Genomic DNA, 21,575 nt, shown 5'->3' on the forward strand with positions numbered 1-21,575 from the left:
CCCTTCCTCCCCACCATGAAATACTCTATTTCGTTCATTCTAAATAGCCCAAAGTACCATTACTTTCCTTCCAATCCCAACATTATGATCCCGCTCCTTGATTCGTCTAAACCACTCAGTCATATTGTGGATGTTCTCCCACTCATTGCCCGAGTCCACTCCCAGCTCCTCCCAAATCAGACGTGCTCTTGGACAGAAAAGCAGGGCATGTACCTCAGTTTCAATATCTTTATTACACCTAAAACAGGTCGCATCCACCTCCTTTACCCGTCTCTGCAAATTACTTCCAGTAGGGAGAGCAGACTTACAGCTCCGCCATAGGAAGACACGAACCTTAGGCGGAACTTGGAGGCTCCACAACTCCTTCCAAACAGGGTCAGAAGAAAGGTTGCTACTCGACGCTTCGTCTTGTACCTTCCTCCATCTAATAAAGTTATAACCCGACTTGACAGAGTACTTACCATCACGCGCATAGTGCCAGGAAAACTCATCTTCACCAATACCCGAGCAAATAGGGATCTTCAATATGTCACTCACCTCAGCCATGAGCACTGTTTGAGCTAGCTTCTCCTCGTTCCATTCATCGCCTCGTATAAAATTCGCCACTCTTGCATCCAAATTACCCTTCCTAGGTGACCAGACCCGAAAAGACGGTGCCCTCAAAGTCCAATTATCCTCCCAAAAACGAACTGCCTGCCCATCCTTTATTAACCACTTACCTCCCTCCTTTATCACCCATTTTCCTTCCATGATACTTAAACATTATTACTCATATGTGTGATACTACGAATATTATGAATTGTTATTGTGATACCTTGTGATGCGATTGGTATGGATAATGATCGTAAATGGATGATGGTGTTGAAAGATGCTTAGTTGTAAGAATGTTTATAAAAGTTGTGGGGGTAGTTGTGGGCGAACTTCGGGACGAAGTTCATTTTAAGGGGGGAAGACTGTAATACTCCGTATTTTAATAATATTTTATAAGGATAATTTATGTAATTTAATGAGTGATTAAATGACATTTCTAATAATAAATACAAGTGAGACGTTAATTAAATAATAAATTAATAATTCAAGTCGGGAATTGGGTTTGGCTAATATTTGTGCTTTGGGCTTAGTTGTTGATCGAGTGATTGGACCGTGTGTTGTTATTATATGGGCCAAAATTATTAAATTGGTATTAGAGTAATCGGGATTTATATCGGGAATTAATAATAATATAACAAGGAAATAATATTATATAAAGGTAATTATAATTATAATAATAATAATAAAGTTATGGCAATAATAAATTAGTAAATGTTATATGAGTAAATCATAGTTATGGTAGGATTAATAATATATGATAAATAATAATGATATAATTATAATGACAATTCCTATATTAATTAGAATAAGGAAAGTTACATAGTTTCCTAATTGGCCTCGTATTCTCTAAATCTTACACTATAAATACCACCTTAAATCTGACAAATAATTCATAAATTAAAAGAAAGAGCTTTAGGAGACGGAAGAAGAAGGAATTAACATAAATCCATTAATAACTCAAGGTAATCATTCATCTTAAATCGATTTATAATCTTTTCATGCAAGCATCTTTAGATCGATAGTATGACTTATATAGACCACCGTAGGACTAAAGATTTGGACCTAGAGCGACCTTGCACTGCAAAGTTTATAACCTGACCATTGTTGACCGTCATTGACCGTGGTAGGGTGGCGTTTAGGGCGGCTAAAGGTGGCTGGTCAGGGGGGTTATACGGGTTGGTTGTGGGTGATTGGAATGGGTAATTGAACCCCTAATTGGCTATGTCGTGACCTGGGTATAGAGGGGTTGTGTTGGGGTGGTTGAGTCGACCACTTTGGTGGTGGTGGTATGGTGGCAGGTGGCGGTTTGCGGCGGTGGTGGCGAAAACAGGGGAGGAGAACGTGTTTGGGTATGCAGTTTTCGAGAGTGTTTTTAGTGGTTGTAGGAGGTCTGGGTTAGAGGGTTTTTGGGTGGTTCTTGTCGAGGGAGGATAGGGGAGTTGATTGGTGGTCGTAGGTGGCGGTGAAGGTGGCGTTAGGTGGTGGTTTTGGGCGTGTTTTATGGGGATGTCAGGTGGGTGTTGTTGGTGTCGTGGGGATTAGGGCGTGCGTGTTTGGGTTGCTGGTGGTGGTGGAGCTGGAGGTTGGTGGTTGTCGGGGGTCGGGGTACTGCAGGCTGCTGGTGTCGGGCTTGGGTGGTGGCTGTGGTGGCTTGTGGTGTCGGGTTTGGTGGGTTTTAAGAGAGGTGTTTGCCATGGTTTCTAAACCATGTTAAGGTGGTATGTGTTTGTAGTGTGACGGGTTTTAATTATTTAATTAGCTCGGGTGAGTCGGGTTCGTAGTTAAATCGGGTTTTAATTATCATAAACCTTTAATAATAAATAATTAATTTGAATAATTAAATAAAAGGAGTAAATAGATAAATAAATGATAAATAAGTTAGTAATTATAATTGTTGTAATTCTTATTATTATATAGGTGACGGAAATTGTAATCGGATTTGTTCGCTTTAATTATTGGATTGCGTAATTGGAGTGCTTGCTTGCCAGGTAGGGATAATCCTACTCAACTCGACTTTTAATTATCTATGTTTTGTATGGTGAATTACTTACGTTAAAGTGGAATTGTTCATATGTTGAAAAGGGAGAATTATATTATTTTGTGTTGGTTGATGTAATTGTAATTGTTGGAAGGGAGATTCATATTGTATATGTTGGTTGATAATATCGTAAAGGTTGGAAGGGTGACTTATGTTGATTTGTGTCGGTTATATTGATGAGGTGAATTGGATTGTATCGTTGATTGGAATGTGGTTATTGTGAAAAGCTGTGCGACAGTCAGTGGTACGTTGTTGCGGGAGTTTGTACACTGGGGTGTTGGTAATATGTACGTTGTGAGGGAGGGGTACTATTACATTTTGCGGTACGTTGTTAAGGGAGGGGTACCAAAGTAATGTGAGCACGTTGTTAAGGGAGTTGTGCTAAGTAAAGGAAAGGAGCACGTTGTCAGGGGGTTGTGCAATGAAAGTAAATTGAATTGGATTGATAATTGTATGTTGTTGTTGTTTAGTTTTATTCCTACTCAACCTCGCGGTTGACTGTGTATTCGTGAACACCTGCGGTGAACAGTTTTATGGGGAGTAGATTTGACAGGTACCAAATGTTAGCTGGATATGGGGAGCTTGGGCGTGTGAGCTTTCGGACCTGCAGGAGTCTAGATCACAAATGTAGTTATATCACTTATTTAATTTCCGCTGCGAGTTGTATTTACTTTTATATTAAGTATTCGTTGATTAAAATTGTAAAACATATGTAATCATTAAAGTTTTTATTTAAAGTACTTTGGTATTGTTATACTTTGTTATTCACTACCTCGGGAAACCGAGATGGTAACGCTCTCATTTACTTGGGAATGTCTAGCTAAAGGCTCCCGAATAAATGGGGGTGTTACAAAGTGGTATCAGAGACGTAACTTTGCCTTTAGGAAGAGGGGATGTGATATGGTTTTAAGCATTGATATATACATGTGATTAAGAGATAAATATGTTGGCATGTGTGATTAACATGTGAAGTATTAAGGGAATTGTGTGAAATTGTGAAGAACGTAATTTTAGTTGATTTCCCGGAATTTTACCCTTGATTGTTTTGGCTGCCATTTACTACCTGTTTAAAATTCTCGTATGCAAATTTTATGAGTAATATCTTTATGAGTTAGCTTCCATATGCCACTGGTCTCATGTTCAAATAATATACAGTTTAGGAGAAATAAATATTTTAGTGGACAGTAGTCGAAATGTTCTTGTACAGTGATGTTTTCGCGCCATGTTTTTGTAAAATTTGCCATTTAAAACCTACGTAATTAATTGCTATAATTCCAACGCCACTGTTTAGTAGACTCATGTATGTTTCTAAATTGGTAAGCCACGTTTTAAGGAAATATTTTGACAATTTATGGTGATTTTTACAAGTTGACCTAAGTTTCTGACAAGTTGCTGTAAAATTTCTGTTTCGACCAAGTAGCTTGTAAAATGCATTATAAATTAATCATTTGAATTTTTGACTTGATTCTTTTTCTCATGGTTTATTAACTTTCTTTATTTTTCTAAAAAGTATATGTTCTCAATAAGTAGTTATGCTATTATATATTAATGATTGTTAGGAGTGATAACATGTTTTCCTAGCCTTGAAGATTGTTAGAAGTTATAACATGTAAAATGTATAACAAGTTTTGTTTTTGATCTCTTGAACGTTATATTTGATGTTGTCAATTATGTGAAGTAGAATAACATGTCTAGTGATATGCGGAATGTGTTGCCTTAAGCCATATATATGTTCACGATAATTGCATCCATGTTTAAGTTAGATATCATTATTAAGAAAAGACTAAACAATTGTCTGTATTTTGTTATAGATTGTTATGTATCTTGGCAACGTATTCGTCGGTAGTTAAGTGAAGTAGTTGAGTTTAAATAAAGTTAGTTCGAGTATACTGTATGTTGTGGTTTTGCTATTTAGAACTAAATAAAAGATTTTGTTATTCATTTAGTCATTAATGGGTATTGTTTGGAAATAAAAGTTGTTTTATATTACAATGTGTGTTTCATGTTTTATATTATAATAATGATTTGGTTGTTCCATTTGTTTGATATTCCGAACTTCGAGGACGAAGTTAATTTTTAGGGTGAAGGAATGTGATACTACGAATATTATGAATTGTTGTTGTGATACCTTGTGATGCGATTGGTATGGATAATGATCGTAAATGGATGATGGTGTTGAAAGATGCTTAGTTTTAAGAATGTTTATAAAAGTTGTGGGGGTAGTTGTGGGCGAACTTCGGGACGAAGTTCATTTTAAGGGGGGAAGACTGTAATACTCCGTATTTTAATAATAATTTATAAGGATAATTTATGTAATTTAATGAGTGATTAAATGACATTTCTAATAATAAATACAAGTGAGACGTTAATTAAATAATAAATTAATAATTCAAGTCGGGAATTGGGTTTGGCTAATATTTGTGCTTTGGGCTTAGTTGTTGATCGAGTGATTGGACCGTGTGTTGTTATTATATGGGCCGAAATTATTAAATTGGTATTAGAGTAATCGGGATTTATATCGGGAATTAATAATAATATAACAAGGAAATAATATTATATAAAGGTAATTATAATAATAATAATAATAATAATAATAAAGTTATGGCAATAATAAATTAGTAAATGTTATATGAGTAAATCATAGTTATGGTAGGATTAATAATATATGATAAATAATAATGATATAATTATAATGACAATTCCTATATTAATTAGAATAAGGAAAGTTACATAGTTTCCTAATTGGCCTCGTATTCTCTAAATCTTACACTATAAATACCACCTTAAATCTGACAAATAATTCATAAATTAAAAGAAAGAGATTTAGGAGACGGAAGAAGAAGGAATTAACATAAATCCATTAATAACTCAAGGTAATCATTCATCTTAAATCGATTTATAATCTTTTCATGCAAGCATCTTTAGATCGATAGTATGACTTATATAGACCACCGTAGGACTAGAGATTTGGACCTAGAGCGACCTTGCACTGCAAAGTTTATAACCTGACCATTGTTGACCGTCATTGACCGTGGTAGGGTGGCGTTTAGGGCGGCTAAAGGTGGCTGGTCAGGGGGGTTATACGGGTTGGTTGTGGGTGATTGGAATGGGTAATTGGACCCCTAATTGGCTATGTCGTGACCTGGGTATAGAGGGGTTGTGTTGGGGTGGTTGAGTCGACCACTTTGGTGGTGGTGGTATGGTGGCAGGTGGCGGTTTGCGGCGGTGGTGGCGAAAACAGGGGAGGAGAACGTGTTTGGGTATGCGGTTTTCGAGAGTGTTTTTAGTGGTTGTAGGAGGTCTGGGTTAGAGGGTTTTTGGGTGGTTCTTGTCGAGGGAGGATAGGGGAGTTGATTGGTGGTCGTAGGTGGCGGTGAAGGTGGCGTTAGGTGGTGGTTTTGGGCGTGTTTTATGGGGATGTCAGGTGGGTGTTGTTGGTGTCGTGGGGATTAGGGCGTGCGTGTTTGGGTTCTTTGGTGGTGGTGGAGCTGGAGGTTGGTGGTTGTCGGGGTCGGGGTACTGCAGTTTCTTTGGTGTCGGGCTTGGGTGGTGGCTGTGGTGGCTTGTGGTGTCGGGTTTGGTGGGTTTTAAGAGAGGTGTTTGCCATGGTTTCTAAACCATGTTAAGGTGGTATGTGTTTGTAGTGTGACGGGTTTTAATTATTTAATTAGCTCGGGTGAGTCGGGTTCGTAGTTAAATCGGGTTTTAATTATCATAAACCTTTAATAATAAATAATTAATTTGAATAATTAAATAAAAGGAGTAAATAGATAAATAAATGATAAATAAGTTAGTAATTATAATTGTTGTAATTCTTATTATTATATAGGTGACGGAAATTGTAATCGGATTTGTTCGCTTTAATTATTTGATTGCGTAATTGGAGTGCTTGCTTGCCAGGTAGGGATAATCCTACTCAACTCGACTTTTAATTATCTATGTTTTGTATGGTGAATTACTTACGTTAAAGTGGAATTGTTCATATGTTGAAAAGGGAGAATTATATTATTTTGTGTTGGTTGATGTAATTGTAATTGTTGGAAGGGAGATTCATATTGTATATGTTGGTTGATAATATCGTAAAGGTTGGAAGGGTGACTTATGTTGATTTGTGTCGGTTATATTGATGAGGTGAATTGGATTGTATCGTTGATTGGAATGTGGTTATTGTGAAAAGCTGTGCGACAGTCAGTGGTACGTTGTTGAGGGAGTTTGTACACTGGGGTGTTGGTAATATGTACGTTGTGAGGGGGGGTACTATTACATTTTGCGGTACGTTGTTAAGGGAGGGGTACCAAAGTAATGTGAGCACGTTGTTAAGGGAGTTGTGCTAAGTAAAGGAAAGGAGCACGTTGTCAGGGGGTTGTGCAATGAAAGTAAATTGAATTGGATTGATAATTGTATGTTGTTGTTGTTTAGTTTTATTCCTACTCAACCTCGCGGTTGACTGTGTATTCGTGAACACCTGCGGTGAACCGTTTTATGGGGAGCAGATTTGACAGGTACCAAAGGTTAGCTGGATATGGGGAGCTTGGGCGTGTGAGCTTTCGGACCTGCAGGAGTCTAGATCACAAATGTAGTTATATCACTTATTTAATTTCCGCTGCGAGTTGTATTTACTTTTATATTAAGTATTCGTTGATTAAAATTGTAAAACATATGTAATCATTAAAGTTTTTATTTAAAGTACTTTGGTATTGTTATACTTTGTTATTCACTACCTCGGGAAACCGAGATGGTAACGCTCTCATTTACTTGGGAATGTCTAGCTAAAGGCTCCCGAATAAATGGGGGTGTTACAATATGTATTAGCGCTTATCTAATATCTTAATTACTGCAGGCCTGAATTAATATTACCACTACCTCATACTCGCAACTCGCATATTAATAACATGCATCCCCAAATTTCTTAATCAGTACTCAATTATGTATGCAAAATTATGTATGCAATGCAATATGATTGAAATTACGATTGGTATTAGAGACAAAATAGAAGATTAAATCATATGTGAGTAACCAAAATCAATCGGGCCATCTAATTGTAAACTCAATAATTTATATAGGTCATGGAGACATACTTTATTGATTAGTTACATGAACAAAAAAAAAAACCACGTCCTAAAACCCATGTATAACATTGCATCAAAGACTATAATGATCAACTCAATGTATTTCGTTTATAATTTATAAAACCATGATACCTTTGGTGAGACTCTTTATCCAAATAGATAAATAAAGCTAGTGGAGACTGGAGAACTATCAATTAAGCTAAGGCTTGCGTAAATATTGACAAAGACGGACTTGCAGCGCGCCAAATATAATACAGAGTATAATTTAGATTGTTCTGGTTTATACGAATGAAAACGTACCTTAATATGTTTAAATAAGAGAATAAGATCTAATAAGAACCTCCGGATTATCAGATTTGATTTACCTTTCCGAGCAATTGGGTTCCACTAGCAAAATACAAAATTACTCAAACACACCTGACATGTTTATGGTAGAATGAACCAACACACCTGACATGTTTATGGTAGAATGAACCAACGTATAAGCATTTTTTTTCTTTAATAAAATTAGGGTAGAGACTCGTGCTGATAACGTGTTGTGAAATAAAGGGAAGAGAGAATTAGAGAGAGAAGTTAGAGAGAATAGAAGAGAGGCCAAACTATATTATCATTCCATTAGGAAGGGTATATATATATACAATACAGTGGGAAATAGTTTCCATAAGATAATATATTCTAGAGTATTCTAAAATATGGACATCCATATAATATTTACATTAATAATATTTCATAACATATTTTGGATAATCATATTAGTAAAACTATATTTTTGTTAAAAAAATTACCAACGAAAAAATTATGATATAACGAGGTAGCGGATAAATGGGGCGAGTTTGAATTTAAATTCTACACAATAGGCCTGGTATAGGTTTGGAAACTTCTACCTACGATGCGTAGTGCGACGAGTTACGAGTACATATAACTATATAAGATTATTGCTTGGTGGTACAAGTGCAAGAGAGCTTATATCCACCACCGCCCCTCCCAACGACATTCCTATCAACAATAACATAATTCTTTACCATTTTACTTTGTATATAGCTTGGTTTTTAATGCAAGACTATGATTATTAAGAACTTTGAGTCTCTGACTTGGTCAATAAGAAGAAAGATCACACTTCAACGAACAAAATGAGTGCTTAGGCAATCCAATTAATTCTAATGCATCTTATATGATAATGGCTTAATTTATCATCTTTACTAAAATTTTTTATGGTAATAACATCATGTTAAATAATAATCCCGTACAAATTACACGGGTTTAAGACTAGTTAGGAATCAAATTCCAACCGCATACTACAATAAAATGTTCACAAATTCTCATTTGTGACGGCGATATCCGTCACAAACTTGTGACGGATACCGTTTCCTCTCACAAAATGCTCATTAAGAGGTGAGTGAGAAGCATATGCGAGGTGCCCCACCTTGTCCCCTCTTCCTTTTTGTGAGAGGTCCCGTTATAAGCAAGACTAGCCGAAAAATGTTTAGATACCTAATTTCAAACGCAAACCGCTATTTGAACCAAACTCCCCACTAACTAATTCCTTGATTCTCCTCCAAATTTGCCCCCTCTCGTAAGTCGTAACTAATATGAAGGAGTACAGTTTTTTAATCATGCTACTCCACCACTACTACTTTCCTCTCTGTTCTTCTCTGTAATTCTCCAACTTTCCCTCTCTTCTATCTCTCTTTCTAACATCCCCGAAATCATACAATTTCATTCCAATCCCTAAAAATTTCAACTACCCATTAAACTATACGCGAATTCATCTCTTCCCATCTATTTTTCTCTAACATACAGATACATTGCTCTTATTGTTCGATGCATTACACTTCTATTGCAAGAAAAATTGAAGAACGAATTGTTTTTTTTCTTGTAAATGATTGGGTTTTGTTTTTAGTGAATCTTCAACCCTTTTGAGAACAAGGTAATGGGTTAACCTCATTTTTTGTTATATGCTCAATACTCTGTGTTTAATTGTATTACGGATTATCATTTCTTTTTGGTTTGCGTGCAAGATGTTTGTCAAAAGTCCTCACTGAAAACAGTTAGAATTATAAGGGTTGTTACCCAATTGCCAGTTCTCAAATAATATCGTTATACGGCATACAATGGTCGTATGATAGTTTATCCACCTCGTTTATTGCATTCGATCTTAAATGGGGTAAGTTGGTAATTTGGTATGGATTGTTGGAAGACCATCGTCGTTGCATACAATGGTCATATGATAGTTTATGCACCTCATTTTTTGTTATATGCTCAATGCACTGTTTCTAAAATCTTAATTAATCTTCTCTTGCGTTATCTTGTTCAGGCGAAAGGGAGATAATTGTGCTTTGGATTTTCCCTCTTTTGACATCATAAGCTTTAGCAATGACGTCTACAAAGATTAAAGGGATTTGCAAGGGATCATTCAAATACATTTCACATTTATTTGGTAAAGTTTGCTCCTTTTATTATTTTGATTGTTTGTTTTCCAAGTATTCTATTTAGAAGCGGTCTCTTGGTGTTGCTAGCACAAGTGTAAGGCTACATATCACACAAAATTTGCGGGAGCCCTTGAGGCACTGCAGACTGTGGTAATGTTGTTGCTGTATTCTAAGTATTCTTGTGGAAAATTTTGGTATGTTTTGCAGTGGTTAAAGAACGTGAGCTGGAAATTGGGTCACCTACAGATGTTAAGCATGTGGCTCACATAGGTTGGAATAGTCCAGATAGTACATCTCCTAGTTGGGTATGTCATTCTATTATTTTGCATTATTTTTATGGATTTATATTCATTTATTTCGAAATTCGACTCAGATTTTAGTTGTTGAACCATGCAGATGAATGAGTTTAAAGCCGGTTCAGACATGGCAGTGACGTCTATTGGAAGCATTGGCGGTTCAAATGATCCAACATGGTCTTCCCACGGTAGATACACCCTTTCCACAACCTTTAATATATATTGCCAGTTTGCATATTTGTCTAAAGATGGCAAAGTCAAAGATGATATGAGGATTTTGTTGCCTAAAATATGGTGACAATTGAACTAGTCAATGTGTTTTTAATTATGAGTTTGAGGGAAAGCACTACATTATGCTTGTTGTATGGGTTGACACCAGAAAAAAAATGGTGGTTGTATGGGAAGGCTGTCTACATCGATATTGCTCGATACTGCTCTATGTCTTGTGGATTATGGTTTGCCTTAATTAGTTGATTTGGGGATGTCTGAAAACTGAAAAGGGTTGCATTATTGTTGGTCCCTGATTGTTGCCTTGTTGAGTCAAAGTTTCGAGTGGTCAAGTTAACAATATGATTGCATAACAATATGATTATCCTTTGGAACCTATTTGAGAGATTTGGAAACTCCGACCCGGTTTCAATAATTAATGATTTGGTTTTCATTTCCGGAGCAATATACGACGGTGAAAACCTCCAGCCTTTTATCTTCCAGCCATTTTGAGCTTAGGTAATCTCAACCAAGAAGACTTGTTCAATAGGAATATAGGATGACAATAATGTTGGGAGTTTAGACGTGCAATCTTGTAGCTCAAATCTCTAATACTCTGTATAGTATATGATGGTGGGTCTCACTTCCGCATTTGATTATGACAGAATCATGGTGAGTTGTTAACTGATACTGAAAAAAGCCAAATTGATTCTTTTCCTTCAAGGGGAGGACTAAGATACCCAAGGGACCAATTCTTTTTTTCCTTGTCAAACAATAATTGACTTTAGCTCAGATTCATTAGAATGGTTTCCGGAGTACAATTTTACATCATCTTTAATTTACCATTACTCATTTTATTATGAGATTGAGTTATGACAAGTTTGGCCTTACTCGGCCTGTGCCCTTGAGTCCGAGCCGATCTCGAGCTTACCTGAGTTTGAAAAAAATGTGCTCGTTATAAAGTTTGCGAGCTTTAACGCGAGCCCAAATCGAGCCTAAATAAAATTGTTTAGTTTTTATTTTTTTCTTCCGATATTTTCAATAATTATGTAAAAATATTTGACAAATCAGCGAGACATTTGGTATGTGTGATACAAAGATGTAATCTTGATAAAATATATTTATAAAATATGAGCAATATCTTATGTAATCACACAAGTTCGAGCCGCTCGCGAGCTTTTCGAGTCGAGCCAGCCTTTGCTCGGCTTGACTCGTTAAGATCTCGAGCCGAGCGCGAGCCCGAGTCAAGCTCGCACGAGTCAAGCTTTGACCGAGCCGGACTCAAGTTGCTCGCGAGGTGTCTCGTCTCATTAACAACGAACTAGGGCCTAGTTGAATAGTTGACTGATATGCTTACAAAAAACTTGGAGAGTAATTGTAATGCAGCCTACTTGAAACGCATCCGTCCGAACAATGATCCTTGATGCCCATGTTTCCTTAACCTTGAGAAAAGTTAAGTGGACAATTCGAGATGAAGAGGTCAATAAAATGAAAAGCAGATTAGGCCGGGGTGCCTGTTTAAGGCAAGTTTCCGATATATGCAGCTCACCCCTATGTTTGAAACACAAACTGTTTCCGAATGATCCGTAATGATTTTACGTCGATAATTAAATGTCATTATTGATTATTCCATCATGTTCCATTGTCAGTTTAATGAGTCATTTTGCTTTATTTTGTAGTATTGCAAAGTCAAAGAATAGTGAGTCTCTTCATATTATCACGCTATGATGCTTCTGCTTATATAACTGTCAACTAGCGTAACTTACTGCAGTTTTCTGGTGACATCACAGATTTTGAACATACATTGGGACGGCAGCAATCATCTGCTAAATTGAGCAACTTTCCTCCTGCGAACATGCCTAGTATTCCCGATAAACAAACGCGCAAGAAGAATAGATCTTCTAGCTCCACTCCAAAAACAAGTTCTGCAAGATCGTCTCGATCTTCCAAGCATAAAAAAGTGCTATCCAACAGTGAGGATGGAAACACAAGGCAAAGTTTGAGGCTGTGAACAGATTTTTGAAGTTTGAACTATAATAGTGTTGACACCCAAAGTGCACTGTAAATAGCTTTCGAAAATCCCCATTGGTGTATCATGTTATGCTGTAAGGGATGTGAACAAGTGTAGAAGAGATAATCTGCAGCAAATTTCCGAGGAAGGGTACGAGAAGAAGAAAGATGGTGAACGGAATTGAAGAGGGTGCAGAAGATTAGGAATTATTCTTTGAAATTCTTTTGTGAAAAATTAGATAAAAAGGCAGAAGATAGATGGGTACGTTGATGAACATCTAAGCGGAAATTGCGTGTGATTGTGAGGGAAAACCTTATATGGTGGAAATGATTAATTGCTCGGGAATCAGGGACTCTTCTTTCTTAGAATTTCAGTTATTCATGGTAGACCCGACAAAACTAACCTGGCCCGTATGATGCAAACGAAAATTACCTGGCCTAAAATAACCGGTCTACGGAGTCTTATTTCAAAATCAATATGGTATAGGACCATGCTTTCATATGTATCTCCATTGCATCAAATTTTGTACTATTTTACCACAATTGGGAAGAAATGAGATGGGAACTCAGAAGGAAAGCAGGAATGGGAGAAGGGGGGATAATTAGAAATCTAAAATTGCCAAACCGACTGTTTGGCCTACATCATTACGGGCACAAGTTAAGTCGATTTCGTGGCAGTTTGTTTTTTTTCTTTTTTTCTCAGTTTGGAAAAAGTTTGAGTTGGGTTAATTCAGTTCGAGTTAATGTTGCCAGTTTTAAAGTAATGTATGACTTTTACATTGGGGAGGAGAATCGTTTCATCAACGAAAGTCCCTATATCAATTAAGGCTGTTATTGAGATATTCAGCGGTGGCAATGAAACGAAGAATTGAACCTAATTGAAATGTGATTCTTACTATATTTTCTATGGCACTAAGAGGTTACGTCCAAATATACGTGGTTCCCTAATAATATGTTAGTTAGGTCCACAAGCTGAAGCGAGACCCATCGAAAGAGGACAAACCAATTAAAGACAAATAAGTTTTACGGAGTACCACTTAACGACGATAGTAGTTAAACTAACTCTTCGCCTCTTCGGTGCAACGTAAATAAGTAAATGCCTAATGTTCACTGATGGGAAAAGGGAATCGAAAACAAGAATAAAAAAAAAAACTTGCTTAACGCAGGAATGTATAAGATGTCTCTCCATGATAGCCGTTCTTTATGTTGTACGAACTCCATGACAAGGAATTTATACCTTGTTATCACTTTACTTTCCACAACAATATAGAATTGATCCTTATTCCTTGTTATCGGAGGGTAAAGGCATAACGTCAGTGGCATAATTGTTAACGTCACTGGAATATGTGAGCGCGTGCGTAAACAACATTATCTTCTTGATCAAGCGACAATAGCACTTGGCTAGTTGGCTATATATATTAAGGCAAACTACATTAAGCCTATTTCTTACGGAGTATTACACACACTAGAAATCAATCATGGGAAATGACATTTCAACACAAACACAAGCACAACCAGGACCAAGTCATCCTAATAAACAAGAATCATTAACATCCCAAAATGATGTTAACAAAGTTGTTATTCCTCATAATAAACCACAGGAAGCCATCAATGTTTTACCTAAACTTCCTCATAATTGTGAATCCATCATCAGAAATTCCGATCGCCCTATCGACAAATTGTCTCCTGAGCAACTGTTTAAACAGTTATATGCTGGTGTCTACTTGAATGGCAGAAAGAAGGTAAGTTATGTTTTTTATTTTTATTTTCTTTCTTTTATTTTTTATATTTCAATAATGGTTGATTTCACCACTCTCTACGCAAATTCTTTATGTAAAACCGTGTACTAATTGAACTAAACAACCTAATGAAAGTAGCTTTTAATTTATTAATCAACTTAATGGGAACAAGTGTTAGTCTTTATGATTTCACCTAGACTTGGTAAAACTGATCTGAATTTACCTGACTCAAACCAGAAAAATAAAGTGTGGGCTGACCCGAAATCACCAAATGACCCAGTTAAAAAATGATAGAGATCCGAAATAACTTAAAATGACACAATAATACATGAAATAATTAGAAACGACTTATTTAGAACAAAATCCTTTAAATTTACTACCCTAACTAATCGAAAACAATCTGAGTTACCTATCCAAAAACTACCAAATGGAAAATAACCTGCTAGATGTGCATCCGAAATTGATTCGAATTGAACTCAACCCTAATAGCCTGTTTGGCCGGGTCTTGTTACATGACACTTTCTATATATACCAAGGCGTTACATAAATTGATTAGTTTAGTAAATTTCTGGTAGAAATATTGGGTGGAGAAGAAGGGCAACATCAACTGCTTTATGCTGTTTGCCAATGATTTATTAATAACTTGGGCTGAAAACGCAAGTTACTGGCACTTGCACGATCTCCAAACAAGGTAATCTTATATTCGTATACTCTGTATTCATTTCATTTGAGCATTTAAAAAAAGTTCAAAATTTAAAAAAAATTAACCTTATTGATTACAAATTTTGGTTACGAATGCAGCGATCATGGCGTTATCACTGTAGCTCAACTGAGGAACGTGTGCTGGTTAGAAGTGCATGGAAAAATAAACATGTCATATCTGACACCAAGAGTTAAATATCAAGTTGCATACTTAATCAAGCTGGAAGAAACAAATTATGGCTGGGACGTGCCTGTTAACTTGAGTCTTACTCTTCCTAATGGTATCCAGCAACAGCATCATCAGGAGGATTTAAGGAAATATCCCAGGGAAGAATGGATTCGTCTCACGGTCGGAGAATTCGAGGTACCCGAGATTAGTCAGAGTGATGTCCAATTTTCATTGTATGAGTATGAAGGTGGGAATTGGAAGAAGGGACTAGTCATTCAAGGAGCCATTATTGCACCCATGGTTTAACTTTAGTTAAGACCCAATGGCTGTTTGAAACTCAGTTCACTCACAAATGTCTGGTTTTATTTGCTTAAGTCTGAGAGTTATTTTTGATACTTATAGTTTTAAGACTTTTTATATGTCCACGTTCTGCCAGAATAAAAAAAATATGGATGTATCATACATATGTATATTTAAGACTTGTTAGATCGTGACATTATGAGTTTGGCAACACCTATAAGAAGGAGATATACTTAACTACACAGGGACGGCCAATAGAATTTCGAGGCCATGTTCCAAATGTTATGTAAAGGCCCTTGTTATAATTGTCTCATATATTTTAAGTTATATGCAAACCTAATTTTGTATGTACTGTACTATAAGGAGGCCCCGGTGCAGCGAGCCGAATGGACGGGCTCATGGCCCCCCCTGTAACTACATAAACACAAGTATCGTTCTAATTTTTTCACATGTCCCCAATGGGACACATAAACACAACTACACAAGTATAATCATGCATTGTAACGAACCGTGGGCTTTTTTTTTTATCAATTTGGCTATTGAACGTTGGTGTGGGTTGTTTTGATTTACTTGGTACGCCCATATTAGCCCTTTTTGTCCTTGGTGAATTGGTGATACACGAATACATGTGGATGACGACATACAAAGTCACAATGTTCATTCGGTCTCTACCCTTGATCAACAGAACAACATCAAAGTCAGACACAAAAATTCTTTTACGAGCATTAGATTATTTCGCTTAGGTCTCTTATAGCACAACTCAAAATCAGCATCACCTTCTCCCCAAGAGACCTAAAAAAAGCAACAGTGATTCTGTCACTCTAAACTCCATATAGCAAATGAACCCCAAAAAAAAAAAAAAAAAAAAAAAAAAAAAAAAAAAAAACTCGATTTACCTTTTTTGAACTCAAATTTTCCATCCTAATTAACACAAAAATCAACTAAAAAAGAAGTGGATATCATTACTACATTAAAATACAAACAATCATCACTAAATTAATCAAGTCTAAAATTAAGGGATTAAAATCGAGTGATTTAGAAACTAAACCTAATTAACCCATTAACAGAACTTAATAAACCCTAAATAGTGAGTTCAAGAGGGGAGGGGGTGGTCTTGGTGAATAAATGTTGTCTGTGCTTGGCAAACATGGAGATGCGACCATATCGGTTACCCGAGGTATAGTAATCAAAAGAGACCATAAAGAAACGTACTTTAAGTATAAAAGTTTAATGTGCGTACATCATAAACCAAAACTGAAATGTAAATACAACTGTCTCAAAACTTAAATCCAACTAAGCAAAACTGTCATGACAACACGGCGGAAGACTAAAGAATCTGACAAGTGGTGACTCCATCCCCAGCTAGATCCCCGCGCGTACTCCAAGGAAATTCCTGTTAATCAACTGCTCACCATCCCCAAATGGATCATCACAATTTTCAAAATATTTAAACGGGGTCAGTTGCCGAATAAACAAGATGAGCAAAACAACACATCCAACTATACAAACACATTTCTCCAACTCCGTCGCATCACCAATCACCTGACTACACACTAATGAGCTAAGAATCCACTTCATCACCATTAGATCACAACGAACCCATTGATGGTATTTCTTGTCAGTCTTTGGTGGTTGAGGCAGTGTCCCATCAATAAAGCAATCTTTGATCTTAGAAGCGAGAGCCATTAATACATCTTGTTTCCAACCCAGAAAGTCGTTTCCATCAAAAAATGGTGAAACCAGATGTGAAAAAGGCTGATTAGAAGAAGAAAGGTAAAGTGGATCATCATAGTAATCATAACTATGATTATTGTGATCATCAGAATTCTCAGGCATATTTGATGTTTATGATGATCAAAATTTAATCAAAAAGATTGTATAATGATGAATCTTGGAAGAAATTTTGATTGCGAAACGTTTTGAGATGAAGATATGAAAGAATTGATCGAAAATTTAACTGGTAACTGATACCATATTAAACTGATGAATGTATGAAGAACATGATATAAGAGAATGTATGAATGAAAATGTATGAATATTATTGATCATGGAAAAGTAAATTGTATTTGATGTATTGAGTCAGTATATATACATAAGTATACACCGACCTATTCTAACTAACTCTGGTTTACAATATCTAACCAAGCTAAGAGTCTAACTAACTAACTAATTCAGTTAGAGAATCTGTAACTAACTCTTGCTTGGTTAGTTAAATAACTAACTGTCTAACAGAATTGAACCTAATTGAAATGTGATTCTTACTAAATTTTCTATGGCACTAATAGATAACGTCCAAATTTACGTGGTTCACTAACAATGTGTTAGTTACGTCCACAAGCTGAAGCGAGACCCATCATATGTAGGGTTAATCGAAAGAGGACAAACCGATTCAAGACAATAAGTTTTACGGATTATCACTTAACGACCATAGTAGTTAAACCAACTCTTCGCCTCTTCAGTGCAAGGTAAATAGGCAATGCCTAATGTTCACTGATGGGAAAGGGAATCGAAAACAAGAATAAAAAAACTTGTTTAACGCAGGAATGTATAGGGTGTCTCTCCATGACAGCCGTTCTTTATGTTGTACGAACTCCATGACAAGGAATTTATACCTTCTTATCACTTTACTTTCCACAACAATATAGAATTGATCCTTATTCCTTGTTATCGGAGGGTAAAGGCATAACGCCACTGGTATAATTGTTAACGTCACTGGAATATGTGAGCGCGTAAACAACATTATCTTCTTGATCAAAACTATAGCGACAATAGCACTTGGCTATATATATATGGAGTAAATAGTAATTTGAGGCAAACTACATTAAGCCTATTTCTTATTACACACACTAGAAATCAATCATGGGAAATGGCATTTCAAGACAAACACAACCACAACCACCAAGTCATCCAAATAAACAAGAATCATTAACATCCCAAAATGATGTTAACAAAGTTGTTATTCCTCATAATAAACCACAGGAAGCCATCAAAGTTTTACCTAAACTTCCTCATAATTGTGAATCCATCATCAGAAACTCCGATCGCCCTATCGACAAATCGTCTCCTGAGCAACTGTTTAAACAGTTATATGCTGGTGTCTACTTGAATGGCAGAAAGAAGGTACGTTATGTTTTGTATTTTTTTTCTTTCTTTTATTTTTTATATTTCAATAATGGTTGATTCAACGCAAATTTGTGCAAGATGCCAAAACGGTTTTACTCAATTCTTTATGTAAAACCATGTACTAATTTAACTAAACAACGAAAGTAGCTTTTACTAATCAACTTAATGGCAACAAGTGTTGTCATGGTAAAACTGATCCGAATTTACATGACTCAAACCTAAAAAATAAACCGCGGGGTGACCTAAAATCACGAAAAGACCCAATTAAAAAATGATCAAATCTGAAATAACCTGACATGACACAATAGTATGCGGAATAATTAGAAATGACTTATTTAGAACAAAATTCTTTATATTTACTACCCTAAATAATCCAAAACAATTTGAATGCATGACATGACCAAATAACCTATCCAAAAAGTACTAAATAGAAAATAACCTGCTAGACGAGCATCCCAAATTGATTCGAATTGAACTCGACCCTAATAGCCTGTTTGCCAAGTCTTGTTACCAGGGGGAAGTTACCTGGTTGCAAGGGGTAGCGGCCACTACCCTAAGCAAAAAATATCAGTAAAAAAGTCGATTTTCTTCTATCCCAAATGAAATTAATGACGGAACAACTACAACTAAGGGCTTGCTTGGATTGAGAGTAATAGGAGGGTAATGAATAGGGGAGTAACATGTGAGGTGTATTTCCCATGTTTGGTATGCGGGTACTTATTCACCTCTTGGAATTATTACCCTTGTGAAGGGGTAATACATTACCCACCCTCCCCCCTGGGTAATGATTAAGGGAGTAAAAGATCTACTCAGTAATCATTACTCTTATGCCAAACATATCATCAAGGAACTCATTACCCCGCTAATTAATTTCCCCAGTAATTATCGCTAAATAAGAACCCTTTTTTTTTTGTGGTTGTGGAAGATCATTGTGACTTACCAGGAAATGTGGAAGTTGTTAGTGTATAGGAGGGAGTACCATTTTTCCTTATATTAATTTATTATTCTTTTGCGAATTTTCAAATTGTGCATGCATATTCATATTGTGTGAGTATTAGAGAATTTCTTTTTTGCCTTAATAATGATATTTTGTGGTTGACGCCACAAAATGCCCAAATTAAAATTATTTGTCGGAAATAAAACAAAGATAAGTTTGAGTATAAAATTTTAAGTCATTACATATATAAAAAGGGAAGACATAATGCCACAACAAAATTACTAATGCCACTCATTTTTGTGAGACGCTGAATAGTAACAATCTCTTAGATTTGCCTTGTATTGGTGTGGCATTAACAAAAAGGGTTGTGGCATTATTAATCCCCTATAAAAATGGTTAAATTACAAAGAATAATCAAATAGTTTTCGAATAGTAAAATTATGACACGTTTATTTTATTGTTGATTATTAATTTGAAATTTGAGTTATTATATAGTATTGCATAATAGGTCATTTCGATTTTCTATTTTTTTTAATTCAACTCATGACGAGATTTGCTACCCCAAACATAAAATCCTGACTTCGCCCTGCTTGTTACATGACACTTTCTATGTATATTAAGGTGTTACCTAAATTGATTAGTTTGGTGAATTTGTCGTAGAAATATTGGGTGGAGAAGAAGGGCAACATCAACTGCTTTATGCTGTTTGCGAATGATTTATTAATAACTTGGGCTGAAAACGCAAGTTACTGGCACTTGCACAATCTGCAAACAAGGTGATCTTATATTCGTATACTCTGTATTCATTTCATTTCCTCATTCGATCTGTCCGAGGATAATTTTGAAAAATAATCAATGTATATTAACTAAATTATTGCCTTAATTTTGAGCATTTAAAAAAGTTCAAATTTTTAAAAAATTTAACCTCTTATTGATTACAAATTTTGGTTACGAATGCAGCGATCATGGGGATATCACTGTAGCTCAACTAAGGAACGTGTGCTGGTTAGAAGTGCATGGAAAAATAAACATGTCATATCTGACACCAAGAGTTAAATATCAAGTTGCATACTTAATCAAGCTGGAAGAAACAGCTTATGGCTGGGACGTGCCTGTTAACTTGAGTCTTACTCTTCCTAATGGTATCGTGCAACAACATCATCAGGAGGATTTAAGGAAATATCCCAGGGAAGAATGGATTCGTCTCGTGGTTGGAGAATTCGAGGTACCCGAGATTAGTCAGAGTGATGTCCAATTTTCATTGTATGAGTATGAAGGTAAGAATTGGAAGAAGGGACTAGTCATTCAAGGAGCCATTATTGCACCCATGGTTTAACTTTAGTTAAGAGCCAATGGCTGTTTGAAACTCAGTTCACTCACAAATGTCTGGTTTTATTTTGATACTTAATAGTTTAAGACTTTTTATATGTCCAAGTCCTGCCATAATAAAAAAAAAATATGGATGTATCATACATATGTATATTTAAGACTTGTTAGATCGTGATCAGGGGCGGAGCCACTGTATGGGCTATATGGGCTATAGCCCCATATACTTTTAGGATAAATAATTTTGACTTGCACAAGTTCTCAAATCAGTTAAGTGGCAAAGTTGGTTAGAAGATAATTTCTAAAGAAAAGTAAAAGGGAGGTGAGGCCGTGGGTTCAATTCTATTGCAAAGCAAATTTTGAATTATTTTTGGGTGCAATGCCTTTAGTAATTTACCCATAGGCTGGAACTGGAAGTTCATCACTTTAGCCAAATAAATTGATAGTCTCTCCATTTCACTTTGATTATCCTCTTTTTCCCATATTTATTCCAAATTAATTGTCCTATTTCTAAATTTAGTATGTTAAATGGGTGAACTACCAATATTCGCTCTAATCTTTAAACCATCATTCTCGTTGTCAAAATGACATTGTCCCAATTCTTCATGATTAGAGGGTTAGAGTTGTAAATTTACCTTC

The 21,575-nt window shown here is 35.9% G+C and overlaps 3 protein-coding genes across 3 annotated transcripts; all 3 read left to right on the plus strand.

Annotated features, from left to right (window-relative positions):
- The first annotated feature begins 9,207 nt into the window (after positions 1–9,207).
- Positions 9,208–13,568, plus strand: LOC141629249 (CRIB domain-containing protein RIC10-like). The gene is made up of 5 exons (XM_074442281.1): positions 9,208–9,625; positions 10,013–10,135; positions 10,335–10,432; positions 10,524–10,611; positions 12,421–13,568. Exons 2-5 carry the CDS (start codon positions 10,072–10,074, stop codon positions 12,639–12,641), a joined length of 471 nt encoding a protein of 156 aa, XP_074298382.1. The 5' UTR covers positions 9,208–9,625; positions 10,013–10,071; the 3' UTR covers positions 12,642–13,568.
- Positions 13,569–14,064: 496 nt separating this feature from the next.
- On the plus strand, positions 14,065–15,896 carry LOC141642600 (protein PHLOEM PROTEIN 2-LIKE A1-like). The gene is made up of 3 exons (XM_074451441.1): positions 14,065–14,382; positions 14,955–15,070; positions 15,181–15,896. Exons 1-3 carry the CDS (start codon positions 14,119–14,121, stop codon positions 15,554–15,556), a joined length of 756 nt encoding a protein of 251 aa, XP_074307542.1. The 5' UTR covers positions 14,065–14,118; the 3' UTR covers positions 15,557–15,896.
- A 2,359-nt stretch (positions 15,897–18,255) lies between these two features.
- On the plus strand, positions 18,256–21,191 carry LOC141642601 (protein PHLOEM PROTEIN 2-LIKE A1-like). The gene is made up of 3 exons (XM_074451442.1): positions 18,256–18,670; positions 20,271–20,386; positions 20,571–21,191. The coding sequence occupies exons 1-3, from the start codon at positions 18,410–18,412 to the stop codon at positions 20,944–20,946; spliced, it is 753 nt and encodes a 250-aa protein (XP_074307543.1). The 5' UTR covers positions 18,256–18,409; the 3' UTR covers positions 20,947–21,191.
- Positions 21,192–21,575: the final 384 nt, after the last annotated feature.

This window comes from Silene latifolia, chromosome 2 (genome assembly GCF_048544455.1).
Source record: "Silene latifolia isolate original U9 population chromosome 2, ASM4854445v1, whole genome shotgun sequence".
NCBI classification, from domain to species: domain Eukaryota; kingdom Viridiplantae; phylum Streptophyta; class Magnoliopsida; order Caryophyllales; family Caryophyllaceae; genus Silene; species Silene latifolia.

Bases quoted from the DNA above. Each gene is read 5' to 3' on its own strand.
- LOC141629249 (XM_074442281.1), top strand. From the start codon at position 10,072: ATGACGTCTACAAAGATTAAAGGGATTTGCAAGGGATCATTCAAATAC. The intron at 10,136-10,334 runs GTAAAGTTTGCT...TATGTTTTGCAG, and splicing joins ATACATTTCACATTTATTTG to TGGTTAAAGAACGTGAGCTG. The intron at 10,612-12,420 runs GTAGATACACCC...GTGACATCACAG, and splicing joins TCCAACATGGTCTTCCCACG to ATTTTGAACATACATTGGGA.
- LOC141642600 (XM_074451441.1), top strand. From the start codon at position 14,119: ATGGGAAATGACATTTCAACACAAACACAAGCACAACCAGGACCAAGT. The intron at 14,383-14,954 runs GTAAGTTATGTT...AATTTCTGGTAG, and splicing joins ACTTGAATGGCAGAAAGAAG to AAATATTGGGTGGAGAAGAA. The intron at 15,071-15,180 runs GTAATCTTATAT...TTACGAATGCAG, and splicing joins TTGCACGATCTCCAAACAAG to CGATCATGGCGTTATCACTG.
- LOC141642601 (XM_074451442.1), top strand. From the start codon at position 18,410: ATGGGAAATGGCATTTCAAGACAAACACAACCACAACCACCAAGTCAT. The intron at 18,671-20,270 runs GTACGTTATGTT...AATTTGTCGTAG, and splicing joins ACTTGAATGGCAGAAAGAAG to AAATATTGGGTGGAGAAGAA. The intron at 20,387-20,570 runs GTGATCTTATAT...TTACGAATGCAG, and splicing joins TTGCACAATCTGCAAACAAG to CGATCATGGGGATATCACTG.